The 26,418-nt window shown below is 51.4% G+C and overlaps 1 protein-coding gene across 1 annotated transcript in view; it reads right to left on the reverse strand.

Moving 5' to 3' along the window:
• LOC105493372 (phospholipase B domain containing 2) overlaps window positions 1-25,408 on the reverse strand; it is a 28,449-nt gene extending 3,041 nt beyond the window's left edge. Inside the window, exons 1-9 of the mRNA XM_011760946.3 lie at window positions 25,083-25,408; window positions 16,964-17,057; window positions 13,047-13,205; window positions 11,351-11,451; window positions 10,928-11,142; window positions 4,880-4,977; window positions 2,077-2,237; window positions 1,398-1,493; window positions 1,060-1,131 (exon numbers count right to left, since the gene is read on the reverse strand). Of these exons, the coding sequence (XP_011759248.1) occupies window positions 1,060-1,131; window positions 1,398-1,493; window positions 2,077-2,237; window positions 4,880-4,977; window positions 10,928-11,142; window positions 11,351-11,451; window positions 13,047-13,205; window positions 16,964-17,057; window positions 25,083-25,372 (1,286 nt within the window). The 5' untranslated portion in view covers window positions 25,373-25,408. The remainder of the gene's footprint in view (window positions 1-1,059; window positions 1,132-1,397; window positions 1,494-2,076; window positions 2,238-4,879; window positions 4,978-10,927; window positions 11,143-11,350; window positions 11,452-13,046; window positions 13,206-16,963; window positions 17,058-25,082) is intronic.
• Between the last annotated feature and the right edge of the window lie 1,010 nt (window positions 25,409-26,418).

Here is a 26,418-nt window from a genome sequence, read left to right on the forward strand (position 1 = left end):
GTGCAGTGGCTTACACCTGTAATCCCAGCACTTGGGGAGGCCAAGGCAGGTGGATAACTTGACTCAGGAGTTTGAGACCAGCCTGGCCAACATGGTGAAACCCTGTCTCTACTGAAAATAGAAAAATCAGCCAAGCATGGTGGCTGGCGACTATAAGCCCAGCTACTCAGGAGGCTGAGGCAGGAGAATCGCTTGAGCCCAGGAGACGGAGGTTGCAGTGAGCTGAGATTGTGCCATTGCACTCCAGCCTGGGTGACAGGGTGAGACTCTGTCTCAGAACAAAAAACAAATCCTGCCTTCACCATTCGCCAACAGAGGAAACTTGGGAAAGTGAGGTACTTTCTCAGGGCCTCAGTTTCATCATCTGTGAGATGGGAACAGGAACTCTAGTGACCACATGTGGCAGTTTTTTTTTTTTGTTTTTTTTTTTGAGACGGAGTCTCACGCTGTTGCCCAGGCTGGAGTGCAGTGGCGCGATCTCGGCTCACTGCAAGCTCCGCCTCCTGGGTTCACGCCATTCTCCTGCCTCAGCCTCCTGAGTAGCTGGGACTACAGGCGCCCGCCACCGCGCCCGGCTAATTTTTTGTATTTTTAGTAGAGACGGGGTTTCACTGTGGTCTCGATCTCCTGACCTTGTGATCCGCCCGCCTCGGCCTCCCAAAGTGCTGGGATTACAGGCTTGAGCCACCGCGCCCGGCCTCACATGTGGCAGTTTTAAGAGTCAAATGAGAAAATGCAGGTAAAGTAAGTAAGCCTCAGGAGGTGATGGCTGTACAGCCCAGTAAGGCAGATCCAGTCACAGACCCTGGCAGGGGTCAGTCCCTGAGCCTGGCCATCCCACACCACCCTGCTCTGGGCGTTAGAACCAGAGGTCACATGGATGCTGACCTAAGCCACGCAACTACACTGCCAAACTGTCTGGGCTCTCCTGGCCAGAAGAGGGGGTAGGCTGGGATTCTTCGTTCTGTGGGTTTAAAAATATTGCCTAGGAAGGAGCTGGGCAAGTAGCAAGGTGGATGCCCTCGAGGGTGACGGGGAGCGGGGTGAGAAGGCACGCACGGTATGTTGTAGCTGGCCCAGTAGGTCTTCTGGTAGAGTTCCGAGGTCTTGTCGGCCACCACCACCATGCCGCTGAGACCGAGAAGAGAGATGGGGTGGAGGTGATCAGAAAAGGGGCTCCTGTGGGCACTGCCCTGCTCGGGGAGCCCCGATGGCTCCCCATTGGCTGGGGGAAGGATTAAGTCCTGAACTTCAGCCCCCACCAGGGACACCTTCTCTTCCAGCCACAACCTCCTAAGATCGTTCCCTCACTGCACAGTGCCAGCATGGCTCTGGGCCTTCACCCTGGCAGTCCCCTCTGCCCCAAGCCCCTACCCCCTCCCTCCCAGGATACGCACGGGATCTGCTCCAGGATGGTGAGCACCCGGCTCCCGGGGCTGGGCCCACCCGGGATGAACGCCTTGTAGTCCACAATCATCCACTGGTTGTTATACCTGCCGGGCAGGGGGAAGGAGGACTGAACAGAGCCTGGGGCCACCTCCCCAGCTCTCCCCGCCCCAGTGTCCCACTCAGCTAGGAATCACAGGAAGTGGGCCTGGGGGTGTCTGGCCATTCAGCTGACACCCTGACACTGCAGCATGACCAGGTATCCACAAACTCCTCTCTCGTCATGCTGCTTGACTGTTCCAGAATATTCTATGGCTCCCTAGGTCAGCTGCTCTGCCGGATGCTGTAAGATCTGCACTGCCCAGTTCCAGTGTCTCTGGCTCACAGGCCCTGCCATCCACCCACGTCCACCTCCTCAAACAGCCCTCCCCGCTGTCCCCTTGAGAGTCTTCAGGTTCCAAGTGCTCTTCCTGTACTGCCACCAAGGCACTCCTTCCTAGGCTGAGGAGCCTGCAGGGGAGGGGCAAATCCTTTCCTTCCCTAGCCTCAGTCTCCCCATGTATGAAACAAAGGAGGGCGTGGGGTGTGTGGCCTGGGTGCCACATCTGGTCCCTGGGGGTCTGAGTGTTAAAGGGGAGGTTGGTCTATTTCTTGGTGCAGGGGAAGCCACAGGGCCAGAAGCCCACTCACGTGCCGCTGTTGAACCTCTTGAAGATGTCTGCCCAGGTGGCCCCATCCGAGGCCAGGCGGTTGGCCACAATGTTGCGTACCCACTCCAGCACACAGCCCCTGGGCCGCACGTACTTCCACAGGGCTGGGTTCTTGTTGCCAATGGTGGTCTCCAGTGTTACCTGTGGGAAGGTCAAGGGGACCGTTACACAGCCTAGGCATGCTGCCACCAAGTGGCAGTACTTCATCAGTCATGGCTCATATTTTTTTTTTCTTTTTTTGAGATGGAGTCTCACTCTTGCCTAGGCTGGAGTGCCATGGCGATGGCATGGAGTGCCATCCTAGTTACTAGGGAAGCTGAGGCATGAAAATTGCTTGAACCTGGGAGACGGAGGTTGTAGTGGGCTGAGATTGCGCCACTGCACTCCAGCCTGGGCAACAGAGAGCCTATCTAAAACAAAAAACAAAAAGCAACAAAAAAAACCCCACAAAAAACAAAACAAAAAAAAAACCCACCATCACCACCAACAACAACAAAAAGCTGAAAACAGCTAAAAGATAGCCATATCCATAAATGTGATTTTTTTTTCTCTTTAAAGAGGAAAAAAAGGGCTGGGCACAGTGGCTCGGGCCTGTAATCCCAGCACTTTGGGAGGCCAAGAGGGGCAGAATGCTTGAGCCCAGGAGGTCGAGACCAGCCTGGGCAACACGGCAAAACCCGTCTCTACAAAAAATAAAAAAATTGGCCGGGCGCGGTGGCTCAAGCCTGTAATCCCAGCACTTTGGGAGGCCGAGGCGGGTGGATCACGAGGTCAGGAGATCGAGACTATCCTGGCTAACATGGTGAAACCCCATCTCTACTAAAAATACAAAAAACCAGCCGGGCGTGGTGGCGGGCGCCTGTAGTCTCAGCTACTTGGGAGGCTGAGGCGGGAGAATGGCGTGAACCCGGGAGGCGGAGCTTGCAGTGAGCCGAGATCACGCCACTGCACTCCAGCCTGGGAGACACAGCGAGACTCCGTCTCAAAAAAAAAAATAAAAATAAAAATAAAAAATAAAAAAATTAGCCAGGCATGGTGGCAGGCACCTATAGTCCCAGCTACTTGGGAGGCTGAGATGGGAGGATCACTTGAGGCTGGGGAGATAGAGGCTGCAGTGAGCTGTGATCATCCCACTGCACTCAGGCCTGCATGACAGTGTGAGATCCTATCTCTGAAAAAAAAAAAAAAATCCTGAAATTTGGTATTTCTTTTCACTGTTAACGTGACACACCACAATGGTATTAGCAGTCACTGGGACTGTCACTATCAGAAATCACAGTTTTTCCATCAGATTACAAGGCTGTACATACCTTAAAGTATCATTCATGCACCTTGCTTCTTCTAACTTACGGTATTTATCACACCTGCTCTGGATCTTATTATTCAGTGTGTTAATAAAGCAGCACATATATACTAAAAGTTTACTTATGTTTTGATAACTATATTTCACTATAATTGGTTTCCTCCATAATCCTATACATTTTGGTTTATGTATCTAAAAACACTACTCTGCCAGGCACAGTGGCTCACACCTATCATCCCAGCACTTTGGGAAGCTGAGGCAGGAGGATCCCTTGAACCCAGGAGTTCAAGACTGGCCTGGGAAATACAGTGAGACCTCATCTCTACAAGAAATTTAAAAATTAGCTGAGCATGGTGGCATGTGCCGGTAGTCCCAGCTACTCAGGAGGCTGAGGTGGGAGGATCGCCTGAACCCAGGAGGTAGGAGGTTGCAGTGAGCTGCGATCACACCACTGCATTCCAGCCTGAGTGACAGAGCGAGACCCTATCTCTATTTAAAAAAATTAATAAATAATAAAAATTAAAACACTATTCTGAGAAGAGGGTCACCAGCTTCCTGGACTGCCCAAGGGGTTTATGGCACAAAAACAGTTAGGGACCCTGATGGAAGGGAAGTTTCCTGCCTGGACCTTTTCCTGGTAATCAGGTGGAACCATTTCATGTGTCCCTCCCCAGCTGCCTCAGTCCCCTTCCCCACCTGGGCCACAGCATGGGGGTTACCTCACCCACTGCCTGGCCCTCTCTTGCCTCGTTCCACACTCAGAGAAAAGCAAGGGATCAGACAAGAAGAAGAGTGCCTGCCCCTCCCGTCCCCGCAGGGAGCTGGCGTTCTCTGTGCTAAGGGTGTTCTTTAGAGTGATGTTTTTTTCTCCTCTGTAGCGTTGCCCTGGAGATCAAAGGGTTCACTTTCTCAGCGAGGAGTGCCAGGGACAGATTTCTAAACAAGTCTGGACCCCAGCCAGGAAAAAAGATGAAAACGACACACTGTAAACAGCCTCTATTCAGCAAACCTGGTCAGGTCAGAGGGGCTTTGAGGAAAGCAAGAGGGAGGCAGGAGGAGAGAGAAGCGTTGGGGATGCGGGGGCACAGTCATCCTGAATACACAAAAACAAGGGAGGTCACTGAGGTCAGGGATAGTCCCAAACATCCCCAAGTCCAGCCTTTCCTGACAACCAGGGTTACATGCAGAGCCCCAGGCCATCTGCAGGTTTCGGGGGCCCTGTGCGGGGCCTGGGGGTCTACACTTAAACACGCCCTTGTGGTGGTCCGAGTCCCCAGAGCAGGAGAAGGGCGAGTCTGGGCTCTGAATGGCAGGTGGGGCAGCGTCCACCTGGTCCTCCGCTGCACCCCTGGCTCCTACATGGCACCCAGCACTGGGCTGCAGCCTGGTCCCCACTTGCTGCAGGAATCCATCCTGCCGGCTCAGAGCCGCTGTGTGACAAACACCCCAGGAACGGAGGAGACGAGAGAAGGGGACTCACCAGCCCGCTGCCCAGGATGTAGAAGTCGTCGCAGGAGAAGATGGTGCCGGGGTAGGAGGAGAAGACCAGCTTGTTGCCGGGAACCAGCGGGGAGTCCCCTGTGCGGGGAGAGCGAGCCAGGGATGCTGGTCAGACAGGCCCAGGTGGAGGCCCCTGCACCCTACCTAACAAGACTCAGGTCTCAAGGTGGGGCACAGGCAGGCCTCTGAGGAAGCCCCCACTGTGTCCTTTTTGACATTTAGCAACTGAGGTCATTGGGCATAGAAAAGTGCATATGTGTGCAAGTAAAAATAAAAGCCAGCAGCAAACTTCTATAGCTGGCCCTCCACGTCCTTGGGTTCCACAGCCTTGGATTCAATTGACTGAGGACCAAAAATACTAGGAAAAAAACATGATTAAAAAGAAAAACACTAAAAGAGAATATAAATTTTTAAAATACAGTATAACAACTATTAACATAGCATTTACATTGTATTAGGTATTATAAGTAGAGATTATAGGATATGGAGGATATGCATAGGTTATATGTAAACAGTCGGCTGTGTTACAGAAGAGACCTGAGCTTCCACAAGGGCTCCTGGAGCCAACTCCCTCCCCAAAACTGAGGGACAACGCTGTGTGCGTGTGTGCGTGTGTGCGCGTGTGTGCGTGCGTGTGCGCGTGTGTGCGTGCGTGCGCGCGTGCGTGTGCGTGTGCGTGCGCGTCCATGTGCATGTGCGTGCGTGCGCGTGCGTGCATGCGCGTGTGTGCGCGTGCGTGTGCGTGTGTGCGTGCGTGAGTGCGTGTGTGCGTGCATGTGCGTGTGCGTGTGCGTGCGCGTGTGCGTGCGTGTCCGTGTGCGTGTGCGTGCGTGTGCGTGCGTGTGCGTGTGTGTGCGCGTGTGCGTGTGTGTGCATATGTGCCTGTGTGTTAAATATATACAGTCAGATACACAAACAGGTATTTTGTTCACTGGACCCCTTTTTTTTTTTTTTTGAGACAGAGTTTTGCTCTCATTGCCCAGGCTGGAGTGCAGTGGGGCGATCTCAGCTCACTGCAACCTCCACCTTCCAGTTGTAAGTGCTTTTCCTGCCTCAACCTCCCAAGTAGCTGGGATTACAGGCCCACCCCCTGCAGGTACCCTTACTCCTGCCCTAGAATTCCTTCTACCTGAAGCCTGTCCCTTGACAAGTACTAGTCTGGTTTTACGCACTGTCTCCGGCTGGCCTACTGTGACCTCACGCTTATGCTGGAAGCTTATTACCCCTGTGATCTTGTAAATTGACTCCTTACAACCGCCCTGCATATGGGGGTAGGGAATTATCATCTCCACTTTGCAGATAAGGAAATCTGAGACTCAGAAAGGCTAAGTAACTTAGCAGAGGCCAAACAGTTAAATGGCTGAACAGGGATTTACCCAGGCCTCTTCCCTCCAGTGCTCCAGACTTCTGTGTGTAGCTCTCTGAATTATCCTTTGTGTAATTTTTTTGGTTTGTTTTTTGTTTTTCGTGCTTTTTTTGTTTTGTTTTGTTTTTGTTTTTTGAGACAGAGTCTTGCTCTGTTGCCCAGGCTAGAGTGCAGTGGGGGGATCTTGGCTCACTGCAACCTCTGCCTCCTGGGTTCAAGTGATTCTCTTGCCTCAGCCTCCTGAGTAGCTGCAATTACAGGCATCCACCATCACGTCCAGCTAATTTTTGTATTTTTAGTAAAGACAGGGTTTTACAATGCTGGCCAGGCTGGTCTCGAACTCTGACCTCAAGTGACCCACCAGCCTCGGCCTCCCAAAGTGCTGCAATTATAGGTATGAGCCACCGTGTCCAGCCTGAATTATCTATTCTATATTAAGTCTTTGCACTTTAAAAGAAAGGGACCACTAGGCCAGGCACGGTGGCTCATGCCTGTAATCCCAGCACTCTGGAAGGCCAAGGTCAGGAGGCCAGGAGTCTGAGACCAGCCTCACCAATATGGTGAAACCCCATATCATAGCCAGGCAGGGGGGTGCATGCCTGTAGTCCCAGCTACTCAGGAGGCTGAGGTGGGAGAATAGCTTGAACCTGGGAGGTGGAGGTTGAAGTGAGCCAAGATTGTATCACTGCACTCCAGCCTGGGCAACAGAGTGAGACTCTGTCTCAATTAAAAAAAAAAAAAAAAGAAAAGAAAAGAAAAGGAAAGGAAAAAAGCACAGTGGGACCCAGCACAATGGCTCACATCTGAAATCTCAGCGTTTTGGGAGACTGAGGCAGGAGTATCACCTGAGGCTAGAAGTTTGTGACTATCCTGGGTAGCACAGCAAGACCCTATCTCAAAATCAATAAATAATTTGAAAAACAAAACACGTGGTGGACCAAAAGGCAGTACCAGCAACTCTCCAAGGCAGCCTAGTGGTCAAAAGAAGGAAGTTGCAAATAATTCACATGGTATAATCTTAACTATGCTTTTTAAAAAACTCAGCAAACATTTTAGAGCAGTGAAACTACTCTGTATAATACTACAATGATGGGTATAGCTTCATTCATTCCATGCATGAAGCCCACCCTTGCAAAAATTTTTGTTTTTTTTGTTTTTTGTTTTTTTTTTTGAGACGGAGTCTCGCTCTGCCGCCCAGGCTGGAGTGCAGTGGCCAGATCTCAGCTCACTGCAAGCTCCACCTCCCGGGTTTACGTCATTCTCCTGCCTCAGCCTCCCGAGTAGCTGGGACCACAGGCGCCCGCCACCTCGCCCGGCTAGTTTTTTGTATTTTTAGTAGAGACGGGGTTTCACCGTGTTAGCCAGGATGGTCTCGATCTCCTGACCTCGTGATCCGCCTGTCTCGGCCTCCCAAAGTGCTGGGATTACAGGCTTGAGCCACCGCGCCCAGCCAATTTTTTGTTTTTTTGAGATGGAGGCCCACTCTGTTGCCCAGGTTGGAGTACAGTGGCACCATCTTGGCTCACTGCAACCTCTGCCTTCACAGTTCAAGCAATTCTGGTGCCTCAGCCTCCCGAGTAGCTGGGATTACAGGTGTGCACCACCACACCGAGCTAATTTTTGTATTTTTAGTAGAGACGGGGTTTTGCCACATTGGCCAGGCTGGTCTTGAACTCCTGGCCTCAAGTGATCTACCTGCCTCAGCCTCCCAAAGTGCTGGGTTTACAGGCATGAGCCATTGTGCCAGGCAAGGTACGTTTTTTAAAGTCTAGGAGAAAACATAACCAAATATTCACAGAAATTTTCTCTTTCGGGTTGTGGAGTATTCGAGTGATTTTCATTGTGAGAGTGTTTTGGTGGATTCTCCAATGTTCTATAACATACCTGTATGACTTACGCAGTTTTTAAAAGCTATTAAAATTTTAATGGATAAACAGCAATGAGAATGATAGATCTACAGCTACACAGTAATACAGATGAATCTCACAGACATGCAGAACAAATGAGCACACACTACACAATTCCATTCACATGACATTCAAAACCAGGCAGACCTAACCTACACTGTGAGAAATCAGGATAGGCAGTTGGATCCCTTGACGTCGGCTGTTCAAGACCAGCCTGGCCAACATGGTGAAACCCCATTTCTACTAAAAATACAAAACTTAGCTGGGTGTGGTGGTGTGTGCCTGTAATCCCAGCTACTCAGGAAGCTGAGGCAGAAGAATTGCTTGAACCCAGGAGGTGGAGGTTGCAGTGAGCCGAGATTGCACTACTGCCCTCTAGTCTGGGTGACAGAGCAAGACTCTGTTTCAAAAAAAAAAAACAGAAATCAGGATAGAGATGATGCTGGGGTGGGGTGTGTGTGGAAACGGATACGAGAGAAGCTTCTAGGGGCAGGGAATGTTCTGTTTCTCCAGATGGATGCTATATACAGGTGTTCCATATGCAAGAAATTCAAGTTGTACACTTACGGTGTACACGATTTCCTGTATAAATGTCAATTTAGAGTTTACTTAAATTTCAACGAATGGACATATTTGTTACCAAATCACTGTGACAGCAGACTTGCTTATACACACTCCCCATGCAGAAGCTGAAGTGTCTCTCTAGGGACAGACTGGAGTCAGAGAATTGCTGGATCACTGGAGTGACAGATTTTGAATTTTATTAGATGCCAGCTGGATTCCTCTTAAAAGTAGCTGTGAGAATGCATACTCCCATTAGCAACGAATAAGGCTGGACACTTCCCCACCTCCTGGTCCCATCAAGTTTTTACATTTGGCCAAGGAGGTACTGCAAACATTTGGCAGTGGTATCCCTGGGGTTGATGCTGGGGCCTGGGATGAAGGATATGGCACTATAGAGGACTTTGACCTTGACTGTAAACTATTTTTTTCTTTATTAGAGACCAGGTCTTGCACTGTCACCCAGGCTGGGGTGTCGTGGCGTGATCACTGTTCACTGCAGCCTTGACCTCCTGGGCTCAAGCAATCCTCCTGCTTCAAACTCCCAAGGCGCTGGGATTACAGGGATGGGCCACTGTGCCCAGCCAGTTTTCACATTTAACAGGAAGAATGCATTCATGCACTCCTTGTAATTGGTTGTTTGCAAAAACGGCTCTAATTCTTCCCATGCCTGCATCCAAGCCATGTGCAATGTGACTCTGCAGTTCCTCACAGCAAATGGTGGAGCCTTTTCTCCCATCTCTGGGTCTAGGCTGGCCACCTGGTTTGATTTGGGTAAAGAATGCTGTGTCAGCCAGGCACGGTGGCTCACATCTTTAATCCCAGTACTCAGCCTGGCTAACATGGCAAAACCCCACCTCTACTAAAAATACAAAAATTAGCCAGACACAGTGGCACGTTTCTATAATCCCAGCTACTCGTGAGGCTGAGGCAGAGAATCACTTGAACCTGGGAGGCAGAGGTCACAGTGAGCTGAGACTGTGCCACTGCACTCCAGCCTAGGCGACAGAGCAAGACTCTGTCTCAAAAAAAAAAAAAAGCTGTGTCAAGCCAGGTGTGGTGGCTCACACCTGTAATCCAAGCACTTTGGGAGGCCAAAGTGGGCAGATCACTTGAGGTCAGGAGTTCAAGACCAGCCTGGCCAATACGGGAAAACTCTGTTTCTACTAAAAATACAAAAATTAGCTGGGCATGGTGATGCATGCCTGTAGTCCCAGCTACTCAAGAGGCTGAGGCAGAAGAATTGCCTGAACCCTGGAGGCAGAGGTTGCAGTTAGCTGAGATCACGCCACTGCACCCCAGCCTGGGCACCAGAGCAAGAGTCTGTCTCAAAATGAAAAGAAAAGAATGCTGTGTCAGTTTCACCAAGGCCTCAAGAGGCCTTCACCACATCCTGCCCTGATGCCACACGAACAGGCCTGTGCTCACCTGCTGATGATGAAAGACCACATAGCCCGGCTGTCCCCATCACCCTGGCTGACAATCAACCCCAGGCAGGAGAAGAGGCCATCCCAAGCCAGCCAGCCCACCCCAGCTGACCTGCCAGCAGACTGCAGATGCATCAGCGAGCCTAGCCAAGATCAGCCCGGCCCAGCCCAGAAAACCAAAACCACCCAGCCGACCCATAGAGGTAGTAGCAAAAAAATACATAGTGGTTATTGAAGCTGCTGTTGTTTAAAATGTTGGGGTAACTTGGTAAGCAGCAATAGGTAAAATAAAAAAGGCAATAAACATGTAAAACAAGATGAACTGGCTGGGTGCAGTGGCTCACATAAGTAATCCCAGTACTTTGGGAGGCCAAGTGAGGAGGATCACTTGAGCCCAGGAGTTTGAGACAAGCCTGGGCAACATAGTGAGACTCCATCTCTTAAAAATAAAAAAATAAAAAAATTAGCTGAGTGTGGTGCTACACAGTTGTAGTTCCAGATACTTGGGAGGCTGAGGCAAGAGGATAACCTGAGCCTGGGAAGTCAAGGCTGCAGTGAGCCACGACTGCCACTGCACTCCAGCCTGGGCAACAGAGCAAGACCCTGACTCAAAAAGAAAAACAACAAAAACAAGATGAACTCTTGAAATATCCCTACAGTGACTCTGTGTGTTGGGAGGGTTTCCAAGGCCCACAACTCCTAGGACCACTTCCCACGTGTGTGCCCACCCACTCGTTCATCCCCCAGATACACCCACACCCACCTACCCTGGGGGCCTTCCCGGAACTGGAGCCAGTACTTCTTGATGACACGCAGCATGTGCTGGTAGTTGTTCCAGGTATTGTGGGCAACCAGGAGGTCACTCTGGCCAGGGAGCAGCTTGATGAGTGCAGAGCAGGAGCCGGAGCCCAGAGAAGGTTTGATCTTGGTCTTGTTCAGGGCCAGCTCCAGGTCTTCCAGGTCCCCAGAGAGCTGTAGCAGGCTGAGGAGGGCCAGGCACCAGAGGGTTACCATGCCTGCTGTTTTGTACCCATTTTGCAGAGGAGAAAGCTGAGGCTCTAGGAGGTCAGCTGACTGCTCCAAGGCCACAGAGCCAGGCAGTGGCAGGGTTGACGCTGGAACCCAGGTCTGTCCGACTATGAGTGTGTAGCCCTTCTTCCCACCCTGTCCACTCTGGGGGTGGCACTTACAGGAACCCCAAGGGTTTGATGGTGAACTTCCCAGCTGGGAAGCTCACACGGCCTTCGTAGCTGTCCTCCAGGCCTTTCAGCTGCAGGAGGGTCAGCCGCACCTAGGGGAGGGGGCAGGGGCAGAGGGAGGGTGAGGCCTCTCCTCCAGGCTCACACCTTCTCCTTCAATGGGAGGGGCTCTGGCCTGGGGGTTCAGACGGAACAGGAGGCCCAGGGGTACCCTCCAGACTCCAGCCAGCCTTGACTCCCCCAAACTACCACCCACCCCTCCATGATGAGCACTCTCCTGCTTTCAAGGAATTAACTCTATGTCTCTGCCCTGTGTTAACCCCAAATCAGCCCCACTTAAGAGCCTAGTTTAAAAGCCACCTATTCTAGGACGCCTCCAAGCCTAGCCTGGCCTCCAGCCAACTGCTCGTGTTCTGAGTTCAGTACTGACTGTATTGCTGCCTCAGGCACCTGTCTCATGCATCTGACTTCTCCCCATTGTCATTCTTTTGCCTCAACACCCTATAACCATGAAGTACTATCAGTGTGGCCCTCATGGGGCCTTGGCCAGGCACACTGGGCACTTAGTAAGCATCTGCAAGATGGATGGGTGGGTTGTTGGATGGATGGGTGGGTGGATGGATGGATGGATGGGTAGATGGGTGGGTTGACAGGCGGAAGGTGGATGAGTGGGTGGGTGGGTGGGTGGGTGGATGTATGGGTGGATGGATGGATGATGGATGGACAGATGGGTGAATGGATAGATGAATGGGTGGGTAGATGGATGGATGGATGAGTGAGTGAATGGATGATATGTAGATGAGTGGGTGGGTGGGTGGGTGGGTGGGTGGATGGATGGATGGATGGATGGATGGATGGGTAAATGAATGGACGGATGAGTGAGTGAACAGATGGATAGGTAGATGGGTGAGTGGGTGGATGGGTGGATGAATAGATGCATGGATGGATGGATGGATGGATGGATGGATGCATGGGTGGTGGATGTGCGGAACGGACAAGTAGATGGGTTGGTGGTAGAAAAGCCTGTCTTAGGGTATGAGTAGGTGGGTGGGCGCACCGTGAGAAGTTCCACAGAGGAAAATGGTGCAAACCTGGCCTAGGCTAGGCAGACATGCTAACAGGCATTGATGGCCACTTTACAGAGACAGCCTGTCGTGTGTACCTCACAGTAAACACCTGACATTTTCCAGGGAATCCATAAGTAACTGACTGTTCCAATGAAGGCCTAGCCAGTGGCCCAAAGGCAGAGCGCCTGCCTGGGCCTCTCTGTTAGCGGCCAGCTGATCAGCAGCTCACTCAAGGAAAGAAAAACAAAATTCACTGTGTCCAGACTTTCGGAGATTTTCTGGTTTTCCCCTTCCCTTCTTTCTCATACCGTCTTTACTTGCATCCAACATAATCAATCTACCAAGCAAGTATACAAGTAAAACGCCATATGTACGCAAGTAAAACACCATGCTAACAATTGACTATTTGTTTTTGGTCATTCTTTGACAGTAGGTAGGCTAGGATGGATGGATGGAGTTCTAGCAAGTGGACAGATGGAGACTGGGCAGAGATGGAGATGATGATGGACACAGGGGCGGTTGGGCAGCTGGACATGCCACAAGGCTGGCCAGGACAGCAGGGGACAGGATGGCTGGCCAGCTGGAAGCCCCCTCCGACCGAGCGTGGCAGCTGGGCTCACCTGGTGCCAGTAAGCTGAGTCTGGATTTGACTCCATCTCTTCCTGCATCCACTCCAGGTTGGCCTCCAGGAAGCTCTTCAGCCTCTCACAGTAGCCAACTTCGTACTCAAAGGGGCCGCAGTAATTCACCACCGTGTTCATCCAGTGCATGTAGATGAGCTGCGGGGTAGGGGGTGGGTGAGGCGGGGGTGGGCAGCTGAGGTGCTGTCTTCCCTGAGAGCCCCCCACCCAGGCTGCCCCAGAGCGGAGGCTGCTGGTATGGCCACCTGAGCCCTTGCTCACACTGTCCTGTCCCTGGAGGCTCCTCTCCCTGCCCAGCTCTGCCCCCGCTAGGGACCCCAGGCCCCTGGAAGTTGCCCTAAGAGCCTTTAGCCTGCAAAGCCTATAACTGATGGCACCACTTCTGTTACTGGGGACCCCAATCTATATGCGTGTTCAGTTAGTCAATCCATGAATGTGTTTTGTTTTTTTTTGTTTTTTTTTGAGACGGAGTCTCGCTCTGTCACCCAGGCTGGAGAGCAGTGGCACGATCTCAGCTCACTGCAAGCTCCGCCTCCCGGGTTCACGCCATTCTCCGGCCTCAGCCTCCAGAGTAGCTGGAACTACAGGCGCCAGCCACCTCGCCCGGCTAGTTTTTTGTATTTTTTAGTAGAGACGGGGTTTCACCGTGTTAGCCAAGATGGTCTCGATCTCCTGACCTTGTGACCCACCCATCTTGGCCTCCCAAAGTGCTGGGATTACAGGCTTGAGGCACTGCGCCTGGCCAGTCAATCCATGAATGTTTTTTCTGAGCACCTATTATGTTCCATTCTAAGCACTGAGGACACAGCAGGGAACAAAACAGCAATACCCCTGCTGACTCCACTGGGCAAGAGAATGCCGTGCCAGTTTCACCCAGACCTCATGCGGCCCTCTGCACTTCCCACTGAGATGCCACCTGCATGAGTCCAGGCTCGCCTGCTGGGGGACAAAAGACCACATAGCCTGGTCATCCCCATGAGTGAGTGGCAGCACTCACTATCTCAGGATTGATGGCTTCATGACCGCTGCTCCATCACCATCTCACTGAAACACATCCAAATCCTGTTCATCCTTCAAGGTGCACTAAGACACCACCTCCTCCATGCAGGCCTGCATGACTTCCACAGCATTTCCCCACCGCCTGTCCCATACCACGTTCTGGGCTGGGATCAGGGGACATAGCTGGGGACAAGACATATTACCACCCACAACAAGCCCACAGGCTGGAGGGGGAGGCAGCAGGGCACACCAGTTAGGAGCGAGACGTGGGTTAGACAGAGCTGAGGTTGAATGGTACCTCCTCTGCAGACAGGCTGGCTGACCTTGGGAAAGCAGCTTCACCTCTCTGGGCCCAAGCCTGCCCACCCATCCAGGGAGGTACACATGCTTCCCTCAGAGGTTTAGGGTGGAGGCTCAGTGAGACATTGTGGGCACAGTGCCTGGCACATGGGCCTGGGATTCCTGACATGAGAGCCACTTGTGCCCTTGCCTCAGTGTCCCCAGGAGGCTGTGAGCCTCTTGAGAGACTGAACCATGTCTCATTCACCACTAAGCACCCAAAACAGCCCTGGCCCAGCATCTGACCACTTTCTCAGACACTAAGGACCCAGATGGCCACCCACAGCTGTGACTGGGTGGCAGAAGGAACAGCGTGAGTTTTATAACACGGTGTCCCACTGGACGCTGTCCTCCGTGATGTGCTCTTTCCCCTTCGCCTCCAGGCATCTCAGATTCATTCATTTCCACTGCTCTGTCATGCTGCACTGTGCACCTCCACCCGGTTAGCCATTCACCTGCCTGTGGTGTTTTAAGGACTCCCACTTTGGGGCTGCTTTGAGCACCTCATGCACATCCGTGGGTCACCTCTAGGGTATACACCCAAGTAGCAGTGCTGCTGGGTCCTAGGGCACATGCAGGTTCAACTCCACAAGTTGATGCCAAATTATTTTCCAACTTGGGTGACCCAATGCATGCCTCCATCTGCAGTATGGGAGACAGCTGTCACTCCACAGCTTCGCCTACTTCTTGTTTGGTTTTTTGTGTGGTTTTGTTTTGTTTTTTTGAGACAAGGTCTCATTCTGTCACCAGGCTGGAGTACAGTGGTACAATCCTAGCTCACTGCAGCCTCCAACTCCTGGGCTCAAGCAATCCTCCCTCCTCAGTCTCCCAACGTCCTGGGATTACAGGCAGGTGCTCTGCCTTTGGGCTGCTGGTTAGGCCATCAGTGGAAAAGTCAGTAATTTATGCATTCCCTGGAAAATGTCAGGTGTTTACTGTGAGGTACACATGACAGGCTGTCTCTGTAAAGTCATCATCAGTGCCTGTTAGCATGTCTGGCTAGCCTAGGCCAGGTGGCTCATACCTGTAATCCCAACACTCTGGGAAGCCGAGGCAGGCAAATCACTTGAGGTTAGGAGTTTGAGACCAGCCTGGCCAACATGGCAAAACCCCATCTCTACTGGAAATGTAAAAACTAGCCAGGCATGGTGGTGTATGCCTGTAATTCCAGCTACTCCAGAGGCTGAGGCATGAGAATCATTTGAACCCAGGGAGGCAGAGATTGCAGCGAGCTGAGATTGCGCCACTTTACTCCAGCCTCGGTGACAGAGCAAGTCTATGTCTCAAAAAAAAAAAAAAAAAGAAAAGAAAAAGAAAATTACACTAGGTACTATCTGATACACAGAAAAAATATATAACATATTCTAAGTTATGAAGCATGATAATAAAATGAACATCCAAACTAAAACCTAGAATGTTACTGATACCATTGAGCATCCCCTAAGCCCCTGCCTCCTCTACCCCTAGAGGCACCCACCACCCTAAATGTGGTAGCTTTCGAGCCCTTTCATTCATTCATTTATATTGAGATATAGTCAGCATACCATAAAATTAACCATTTAAAAATGCACAATTTCGCTGGGCACAGTGTCTCATGCCTGTAACTCCCACTTTGGGAGGCCGAGATGGGCAGATCACCTGAGGTCAGGAGTTTGAGACCAGCCTGGCCAACAGGGCGAAAGCCTACCTCTAATACAAATGCAAAAATTAGGTGGGCGTGGTGGTGCGCATCTGTAATCCCAGCCACTCGGGAGGCTGAGGCAGGAAAATCACTTGAACCTGGGAAGCAGAGTTTGCAGTGAGCCGAGATCACATCACTACACCCCAGCCTGGGTGACAGAGGAAGACTCTGTCTCAAAAAAAAAAAAGTACAATTCATGGTTTGTAATGTATTCATAAAGTTGTGCAACCATCACCACTCTCTAACTCCAGAACCTCTTCATCATCCCAGAAAGAAACCCCATATCCATCAGCAGTCATTCCCCACCCCCCACAAGTCCCTGGCACCCACTAGTCAGCTTTCTGTCTCTGTAGATTTGCTTATTCTGAACATTTTATATAAATAGAATCATAGAGTATGTGCCCTTTTGTGACTGGCTTTTTTCGTTTAGCATGTTTTCAGGGTTCTTTCATGTTCTGGTATGTGTCAGTCCTTCATTCCCTTTTACAGCTGAATAATGTTGCATTGTATGATAGATCACATTTCATGTATCCATTCATCGGCAGCGGGGCATTTCAGTTGTTTCCACTCCCTTACTTTTGTTAAGCTACTTTTACTGCATGCGATGAGTCCCTGAACAATGTATTATTTTGCTTTACTTGTTATTGAGCTTTATAAGAAGTCAGACAATATCAGAAGTGGGTGAGAGCCAGGCACAGTGGCCGGCCCCTAATGTAATTTTCTAAAGAATACGTGTCCACTTTTTTTCCCCAAATAGATGGAGGGCTATGGCAGGAGTTGGGGGGCCTACTCTGCACACATCTCAAAAGCACGTCGGGGAACACGCTGGTGGGGGTGGGGGAGGGTGGGAGCCCCAAGTCCCCACCTTGGCCCTTACCTCCTCCGACACAGCAGCCTCCACCACGCCGGCTGCATAGGCCTGCAAGCTGTCATTGTATCCGCCACTCGTGCCCAGCTCCAGAAAGGCCCACCTGGAGGGGAAGGAAGGGACAATCAGTGAGTGGCAGAGGCCCCTAGCTAGACACACGGCATCTCCAGGCTTACACCATGAAAACGACACAGTGGTCAGTAGACACTCACGTGAATGTCCGTCTGTCCATCTTTGTGAGCTTGTAGGATTAAATCCCTCCAAGAGGAACTACTGGCTCAAAGGGCACATGTATTTTTGCTTTTGTAGATATTGACAAACAGCCTCCCCAAAAAATGTAGGACCCATCTACATTCCCTCACCCACAATAACACCAGCTAACATCCATTAAGGATGAGATGTTAGCTCTGTGCCAAGCCATGTTCTAGTCACTTTCATGTCTATTAACTCATTGAGTCCCTGTGATAATCCTATAATCCTATAAGGTGGGCAGAGTTATTGTCCCCATCTTGTCCCTTTTGCAGAAGAGGAGGAAATTAACACACAGACTTATGTCACATGCCACCCCCACCCCTATGTCCATGCCCTTTGCCAGGAGACTACAGTCCTCCACCAATGGCCAAGTATCCTTCCCTGTTCCTTCATTTGGGCTTGGTTGTGTCACGTGACCTGCTTTGGCCAATGGGATGTGGATGAAAGTGACAGCGTGCTGGTTATAAGATTAGCCTTCAGGAAGCCTCGCTTGCCCCTTTGTGCCTCTGCCATCACCATGGGAAGAACAAGTCCCAGCCTGCCCACTGGTACCGGGGATATGAGAGCCACACAAGCACACCAGGTCTGTAGAGCTGCAACATGAAGTACCGCTGCCCCAGCAGCCCCACAAATCCATGAGGATTAATGTTGTTGGTTTAAGCCCTTGGGTTGGGGCTGGTTTATCACACAGCACTGCTGCCCAATACTAGCGGATACACCTGAAAGGTCAGAGTTGGCAGGGGCAGGATTCACTTCCAGGCAGGCTGGCTCCCACTCCTCTGAAGGAGCGCTTCTCAACCTCTGCTGCATATGCAGGTCACCTGAAGGCCTGGTTAGAAGGCAGATTCTGATCAGTTCTGCGATGGGGTCTGAGACTACATTTTTTTTTTTTTTCCCTGAGACAGAGTCTGGCTGTTCCCCAGGCTGGAGGACACTGGCATGATCTCAGTTCACTGCAACTTCTGCTTCCTGGATTCAAGTGATTCTCCTGCCTCAGTCTCTGGAGTAGCTGGGATTACAGGTGTGAGTCACCACACCCAGCTAATTTGTGTATTTTTAGTAGAGACAGGGTTTCACCATGTTGGCCAGGCTGATCTTAAACTCCTGGCCTCAAGAGATCCGCCCACCTCAGCCTCCCAAAGTGCTGGGATTATAGGCACTTTGTTAAGCTACTTTACAGTAGCTTAAGGCCACTGCGCCAGGGTTTTTGTTTGTTTGTTTGTTTTGAGACAGCATCTTGCTCTGTCACCCAGGCTGGAGGGTAGTGGCATGATCTTGGCTCACTGCAGCCTCCAGCCTCCCAGGCTGGGTGTGGTAGCACGTGCCTGTAGTCCCAGCTACTCTGCTGGCTGAGGCATGAATCGCTTGAACCTGGGAGGTTACAGTAAGCTAAGATTGTGCCACTATACTCCAGCCGGGGTGACAGAGTAAGACTCTGTCCAAAAAAAAAAAATTATTCCAACAACCCTATGACATGGGTTTTATTCTCCCCATTTTACAGATGTAGGGAACCGAGGCTCCCACATAACACAGTGAGATGAAGTGATTTGCCCAAGGTCACACAGCAGGTGAGCAGCAGAGCTGAGACTAACATTCTTGAGTGCATGCTCTGCGCCTCTAACTCAACTCAGGTTTGCGGGGGAGTGTTGGGGGCAAGGAGGTATAGTTCTTATCAAATGCAGATGACAGCCATGAACTTCGGGCTAATGATTCACATATCACAGATAAGGACAGAAAAAAACTAAGATTTTAAATTGCAAGGACAATGGAAGACAAAGAGTTTGGGTTTGGGGTCCCTCCAACTTGGTCTGAATCCCTTGGTAGATCCCTTCTTGGTTGTGTACCTTTGGGCAAACTGCTTTACCTCTCGGGGCCTCGGTTTTCTCATCTGTAAAACGGGCGAGTGACTCCCCCTTCAGAGGACTGCTGTGGCATGTGCCAGGAGAGAACACACATTATACACTCACCAAGTATTTGTCTCATCAAGAATCTGAGAGGGGATGGCGCAGTGGCTCACGCCTGTAATCCCAGTGCTTTGGGAGGCCGACGTGGGAGGATCACTTGAGGCCAGGAGTATGAGACCAGCCTGGGCAACAAAGTGAGACCCCCCTCTCTACAAAAAATACAAAATAAATTAACCAGGTGTGGTGGTGCTCTCCTATAGTCACAGGAGGCTGGGGCTAAGGTGGGAGGATTGTGTAAGCCCAGGAGGTCGAGGCTGCAGTGAGCTATGATCGTACCACTGTACTCCAGTCCAAGCAGTAGAGCAAGATGCTATCTCATTTAAAAAAAAAAAAAAAAATCTGAGAGGGTAGGAGTTTGAGGAGACCCGATGAATGTGATGATGGGAGGAAGATTATAACAGGGCCCAATATGCAGATCCCTCATGATAAAAGCTGGCAGTGGATTAAAGGAGACCTTGGACAAACTGCATAAAACCAAAAACACTGTGCAGTTGCGAGCCCCAGTAGTAACTGAGTGGCCAGTGGCCTCCTCCAGGGCACACCTGGTGAGAGCCGCCCCTTCTAGCAAGGGTGGGCTCCGCCAAGGCCTCGGCACTGAGGCCCCGGAGACGGGCAGCGGTTAGGAACCCATTCCCTGGCCGGATGCTCATACAGCCCTGCAGAGATGGGCATAAGGGCCCTTCTTCACAGCAGGACTTTTCTCCAAAGCCAGAAAAGATGGGCCTTCCCGAAACGCCCACCGTTAGGGGCCTGATACAATAATCACACACGCCGTGGCGGGCTGATGTGCTGATGAGCAAAGAGGTCAGAGATGAAGTTCAAACAAAAGTAGAGAAGTCCAAATGGTAGCCATAGGCTAAGCCCATATGTAAATGCATCACACAACACATATGCCTATACATTTATATATATGGAAGAAGGTTTAGGCCTCTTTATGCATAGAAATTTCTGGAAGAACGAGCTAAAAGGCCAGGCGTGGTGGCTCACGCCTGTAATCCCAGCACTTTGGGAGGCCAAGGCGGGTGGATCACGAGGTCAGGAGATCGAGACCATCCTGGCTAACACGGTGAAACCCCATCTCTACTAAAAATACAAAAAATTAGCCAGGTGCGGTGGCCGGCGTCTGTAGTCCCAGCTACATGGGAGGCTGAGGCAGAAGAATGGCGTGAACCCAGGAGGCGGAGCTTGCAGTGACCCGAGATCGCACCACTGACTCCAGCCTAGGCAACAGAGCAAGACTCCACTTCAAAAAAAAAAAGGAAAAAAAAAGCTAAAAATGTTTATATCTAGGAAGAACGGTAGGAAGAGGTTTTTACTTCCCATATCCCATATCCCCTCTTTCTAAACTGCTAGAAATTTGTTTTGTTTTCTTTTGTTTTGTTTTGATTGAGATAGGGTCTCACTCTGCCACCCAGGCTGTAGTGCAGTGGCGTGATCACAGCTCACTATAGCCTCACCTGGACTCAAGCAGTCCTCCCGCCTCAGCTTCTGAGAGGCTGGAACTACAGGTAGGCACCAACCATGCCCAGCTAATTTTTTATATTTTTTGCAGAGACAGGGTCTCACCAGGTTGCCCAGGCTGGTCTCAAACTCTGGGCTCAAGCAATCCTCCTGCCTCGGCCTCCCAAAGTGCTGGCATTACAGGTACAAGCCACCGTGCCTGGTCAGAACACTTTAGACTGCATCTATAACTAGATGTACTTATTAAAGACTACTCTTCGGCCAGGCACAGTAGCTCACACCTGTAATCCCAGCACTTTGGGAGGCTGAGGTGGGCAGATCACTTGAGGTTAAGAGTTCAAGACCAGCCTGGCCAACATGGTGAAACCCCATCTCTATTAAAATTACCAAAAGAAAAAAAAAAAATAGCCAGGTATAGTGGCGCACACCTGTAATCCCAGCTACCAGGGAGGCTGAGGCAGGAAGATCACTTGAACCTGGGAGGTGGAGGTTGCAGTGAGCCAAGATCATGCCACTGCACTCCAGCCTGGGTAACAGAGCCGACTATCTCAAAAAAAATAAATCAAACAAAGACTACTCCTTATTCAGAGAGTATGTCCTTTCTGCTTGTTTGCTCTAAAATTGCCAATCTTTTATGAGATAAACACTGACAGGGGTTGACAAATATTGCTCTGCTTTGTTTTTAATGCACTTGCTTGACAAAAAGTTGGCAGCAGTAGATCTGTTTCCTCAATCTTTTTTTTTTTCCTGGAAAATCTATGGGCTGCGATTTCATGCCAGGGGCAGCTAATGTCTCGAAGATGACTCAAGAGTCTAATCAAGGTGCCTCTTGAAAGAAGCCACATTTGAAAAAGTCGGACCACTGATATGAGCAGGGTGCCACAAATAGCTCACAAATATCAGCACCCCACTTCCGCAGTGTAGTATGGCCTTGGACGCTCTCCATTATGCGGGATGCCCCCGTATCTGTGTCTATCACTCCTATCTCAGCCTAAGTTTTTTTTTTTTTTTTTTTTTTTGAGACAGGGTGTCACTCTGTTGCCCAGGCTGGAGTGCAGTAGCACAATCACAGCTGGCTGCAGTCTCAACTTCCCAGGCTCAAACGAGTAGCTGGGACCACAGGCATGCGCCACTACACCCAGCTACTTTTTTAATTTTTTGCAGATAGGATTTCACCATGTTGCCCAAGCTGGTCTCAAAATCCTGGTCTCTCACCATCCTCCTGCCTCGGTCTCCCAAAACATTGGGATTACAGGCGTGAGACACAGCGCCCGGCCTCCTTTCTCATTCTCGATGGTATAAATTCATCTCTTGTGATTGTTCAAAGAAATAGCTGGGCCTTATTTATCGATTTTACTGGGCTGGTTTTGCCTGCTGGTTGGTGGATTTGGGATGCTTCCCCATTTACTAATTTGTTAATTCCCTCTTATTTTGATTCACTGCCTCTCTCAATGAGATGGTGATTTACTTTAAGCAACCTCATCAATAAGGTGCTGGTCAGTGGGATCAGATCAGGGAAGGAAGACAAAGTAAGGTTGGAGGATACAGCTTCCCCAGGACCAAAGCCAGAGCTAGATTGAGGCAGGTTCTGCTCCTAGTGACACCTCTGCTCTCCAAGCACCAAATCCTAAATGTTTCCAGGCTGTGTAGGGGTGTTGGCCCAAAGTCAGATATGGCACAACTGAAAGAAGGTACCGAGCACAGTGGCTCACATCTGTAATTCCAGCATTTGGGGATGCTAAGGTGAGAGGATCACTTGAGCCCAGGAGTTCAAGACCAGCCTGGGCAACACGACAAGACCCTTGTTTCTACAAAAAAAAATTTTTTTAATTAGCCAGGCATGGGGGTGCGTATCTATAGTCTGAGCTACTTGGGAGGCCGAGGTGGGAGGATTTCTTAAGCCCGGGAGTTCAAGGCTGCAGTGAGCCGTGATCACACCATTGCACTCCAGCCTGGACAACAGAGTGAGACCCTGTCTCAAAAAAAAAAAAGAAAAACAACAACAACAACAAAAACCTTTTTAAAATAATAAAAAGACAAAGGATTATGGAGTAGGGAGAATTTATCCTGATAATCCCAGGATCCCCAGTGGCAAAATCTGGGGATTTCACCAGGAAGGAGGAGGGATCCCAATTCTGAGTGAACAGAGGCATCACATCCCTGCCCCCACCCTCCGAAATAAGACACAGAGTCCCCCACAGATCAGAGATTCTGCTGATCAGGAGCCAGGACACCCCCTATGACTTTCTTCCATCTGACCCTGAGTCCTCAAGCAGCTGTCTCTGAGGACTTCAGTTTCCTGCCTATAAAATGGGGCTTGCTGTATGGTTTTCCCCACATCAGAGCCTCAAGTGCTGGCAAACTTGAGGGAAAGGGGCATGTGAGCGTAAGAGGAGGGGATGAGAGAGGGTGCCGAAAACAAGCCAGAAAGGCCGAGACGGGCAGATCACCCGAGGTCAGGAGTTCGAGATCAGCCTGGCCAACATGGTGAAACCCCATCTCTACTAATAATACAAAAATTAGCCAGGCATGGTAGCACACATCTGTAATTTCAGCTACTCGGGAGGCTGAGACACAAGAATCGCTTGAACCCAGGGGGCGGAGGTTGCAGTGAGCCAAGACTGTGTCCCTGCACTCCAGCCGGGCAACACAGTGAAACTATGTCTCAAAAAATAAAATACAAATAAAAATAAACAAACAGTACTTTCTGTGACCCCAGTGAATTTCCATGACCCTTTTGGCCCTACCTGGAGATGAAGGAACAGGCTCAGAGAGGTGAAGGGATTTGCCCAAGGTCACACAGCAGAGGGGCTGAGCCTGGAAGAACTTTCCATCCAGCACAATCAAGGAAGCCTTCTCTCCACTTCCATGTTTACCATAGTCAAGAGCAACACAGCCCAGCAGGGGCCTCCAGAGGCCAAAGCCCCCTGCCCATGCTGGGCCTCGCTCCTGCCCCTCCTCTCCTGCACAGTTCTGTCATGCCCTCTTGATTCTGCTATGCAGGGCCAAAAACATGAGTGAGTCAGCAAATAATGGGTCACCAGATCCCAGAGTCCCGGTGGCCCCCGAGGCCAGCCATAAAGCTTCAGTTCCCTCCACAGATGCCAGCTCACTCTGTGGCCTCCTCCCTCTGGGAGCCTTCCCAGATTGACGCCCACCCAGCGCCCCTGTGTCTGCAGCTAACATCTCCCCCAAATCTCACATCTGTTTGATGTACCCCCCAAGTGCCACCAGAATGGGGGTGTCCTCGGCATCCTGTGTCTCCCCAACACCTGCAGAAGTCAATGCATGCCAGCAAAATGGATAGGGGCTACAGTGGGAGGAGGCCCTTTCTGCTGCAGAGGGCACAGTGGTCTGAGCACAGACCACATCCTGCGCATATCCTAGTGCTAGGGTTCCCTAGCATCATCTGGGCACTAGGATATGACGGATGCACCCTGGGTTCCCTAAGATCCCCCAGCACAGCCTGGATCTAGCATCTGGGCCCTGCTGACAAGACTTTGAAGCTGATCCTTCCCACTCCCACTGACTCTGATTTCCCTTCTGTTGCTGTCTTTCCCACTGAGTAGGGACTCCCACCTTGCTCAGTTGTGTCCCTAAGGCCAACCATCAGGATAATGAATAAATGAATGGGCACAAGCCCTTGTACAGAACTTGCAGCACGTGATCACCCAACTAGAGCGCATCCTCAAAATCTGGGCCACAGATGGGGAAACGGGAGCCCAGACAGGCGGAGGAGTTAGGTGAGACTCACACATCAGAATTGCCTGCATCCCAGCAATAAAGATGGTGAGCATGGCTGCCAAACACAGCATCCAGCCAAGGACTTCCCCTTGGACTAGGACACAGAAGACAAGGGAGGAGCAGAGCCCTAGCAAGGTACTAAATGGGTCTATGTGACTTTAGGGACCCTCTGCTTTTGGACTGGCCTGGAACCCAGGTTCAGTCTTGCTGCCCTGGCACTAGAAGGGAGGCAGGGGGCTGGCACCCACAAGCAAGCCACAGCCAAGCAGGTGAGAGTTAGCCTCCTGCTGAGTTCTCATCATCCCCGAGGCCTGGGGACAGGGGCTGGCCTCCATGGGGTGAGGGGGCAAAGTCTGGGGAAGGAAGCTGGTCCCCGTGGGGATAGAAGTTACCCACCAGCCATAGACCTGGTCCAGATGCAGGCACTGTGACCTTGGTGGTGGGGAACTGGCCTCTTGAGGACAGAAGTACTGTCACCACTGGCTGAAGGCAAGGGACAGGCCCCATGAGGTGAGGGATGCCGCAGTGGCCCCCTCCCAAATAGGGGACCTGGTCCACAGGGCGGTGCTGCAGCCTCGGGAGTAGCTGACCCCCAGAGAAACGGGCCCTCCCACCTGGCAAGAGGCGGGTCCTGGGAACAGGAGAGGTCCGGCGCCACGCACCCCCCCTCCCCCGATGGCCCCGCGTGAGGACAGGCCAACCCTTACCCGGTCTCGTGGATGGAGTTGGTGAGGTTGGCCCAGGCCACGGCGTCAGGGTGGCGGCCGTCCACCAGAAGCAGCTGGCCCGTTGCGGCGTCCAGGAGCACCGAGCGGCTGCGGGAGGCTGGAGTGACCGGCCCATCGTGCGCCCAGCGGCCCCCCGGCGCCGGGATCGCCCCCGCCAGGCCGCTCAGGAACAGCCCTACCAGCAGGGCCAGCACCAGGGCCAGCGCCAGCGCCCGCGTCAGGGCCCGGGCCAGGGGGCTGCCGGAGGAGCAGTACATCTGACCCACCATGACGGCTCAATGCCGCGCGCCGCAGCCCGGGTCACGTGACTGCGCCCCGCCGTGGGCGGGGCCGAGGGCGGGCGGGGCCGAGGGCGGGCGGGGCCGAGGGCGGGTGGGGCTTGGGCCGAGTTTTTCCGGGGTGGGAGGGGCTGGGGTGAGGGGAGGCCTACTGGGCGGGAGCCACCTTAAAGGGCCCGGCCGCCCCTTCCACCTACGCAAACCCAGTTTAGCACACTTCCCCCAACTGTTTTTGTTTTTTTTTTTTTTTGAGACAAGACAAAATCTCCATCTGCCACCCAGGCTGGAGTGCAGTGACACGATCTCGGCTCACTGCAACCTCCGCCTCCCTGGTTCAAGCGATTCTCCTGCCTCATCCTTCTAAGTAGATGGGATGACAGGCGCGCACCACCATGCCCAGCTAATTTTTGTGTTTTCAGTAGAGACGGGCTTTCGCCATGTTGGCCAGGCTGGTCTTGAACCCCTGTCCTCAGGTGATCCGCCTGCCTCAGCCTCCCAAAGTGCTGGGATTACAGACTTGAGCCACCGCATTTGGCCAGATTTATTTAATGGTATTTGCCATTTATTTAATACAGTTATCTAATGCAGAGTCTTTATTCCAACTTTGCCTATTGTCCTTCAAGTGCCCTTTTTTACATGTGTGTGGGAAAAAGCTGTATAACTACTACTCAAAACCTAGATGCCGTGGGGCGCAGTGGCTCATGCCTGTAATCCCAACACTCTGGGAGGCCAAGGTGGGCAGATTACTTGAGTTCAGGAATTCAAGACCAGCCTGGGCAATATGGTGAAACCCCATCTCTACTAAAAATACAAAAAATTAGCCGGGCGCGGTGAGGTGTGCCTATAGTCCCAGCTACTCCGGAGACTGAGATAGGAAAATCACCTGAGCCCTGGAGGTCGAGGCTGCAGAGTCGAGATTGCACCACTGTACTCCAACCTGAGCAACCAGAATGAGACCCTGCCTGTCTCAAAAAAAATAAATAAATAAATAACCTAGATGCAATGAAAGATTAATGCATTTGACTGTATAATTTTTT

The sequence above is a fragment of the Macaca nemestrina genome, chromosome 10, assembly GCF_043159975.1.
Source record: "Macaca nemestrina isolate mMacNem1 chromosome 10, mMacNem.hap1, whole genome shotgun sequence".
NCBI classification, from domain to species: Eukaryota; Metazoa; Chordata; class Mammalia; order Primates; family Cercopithecidae; genus Macaca; species Macaca nemestrina.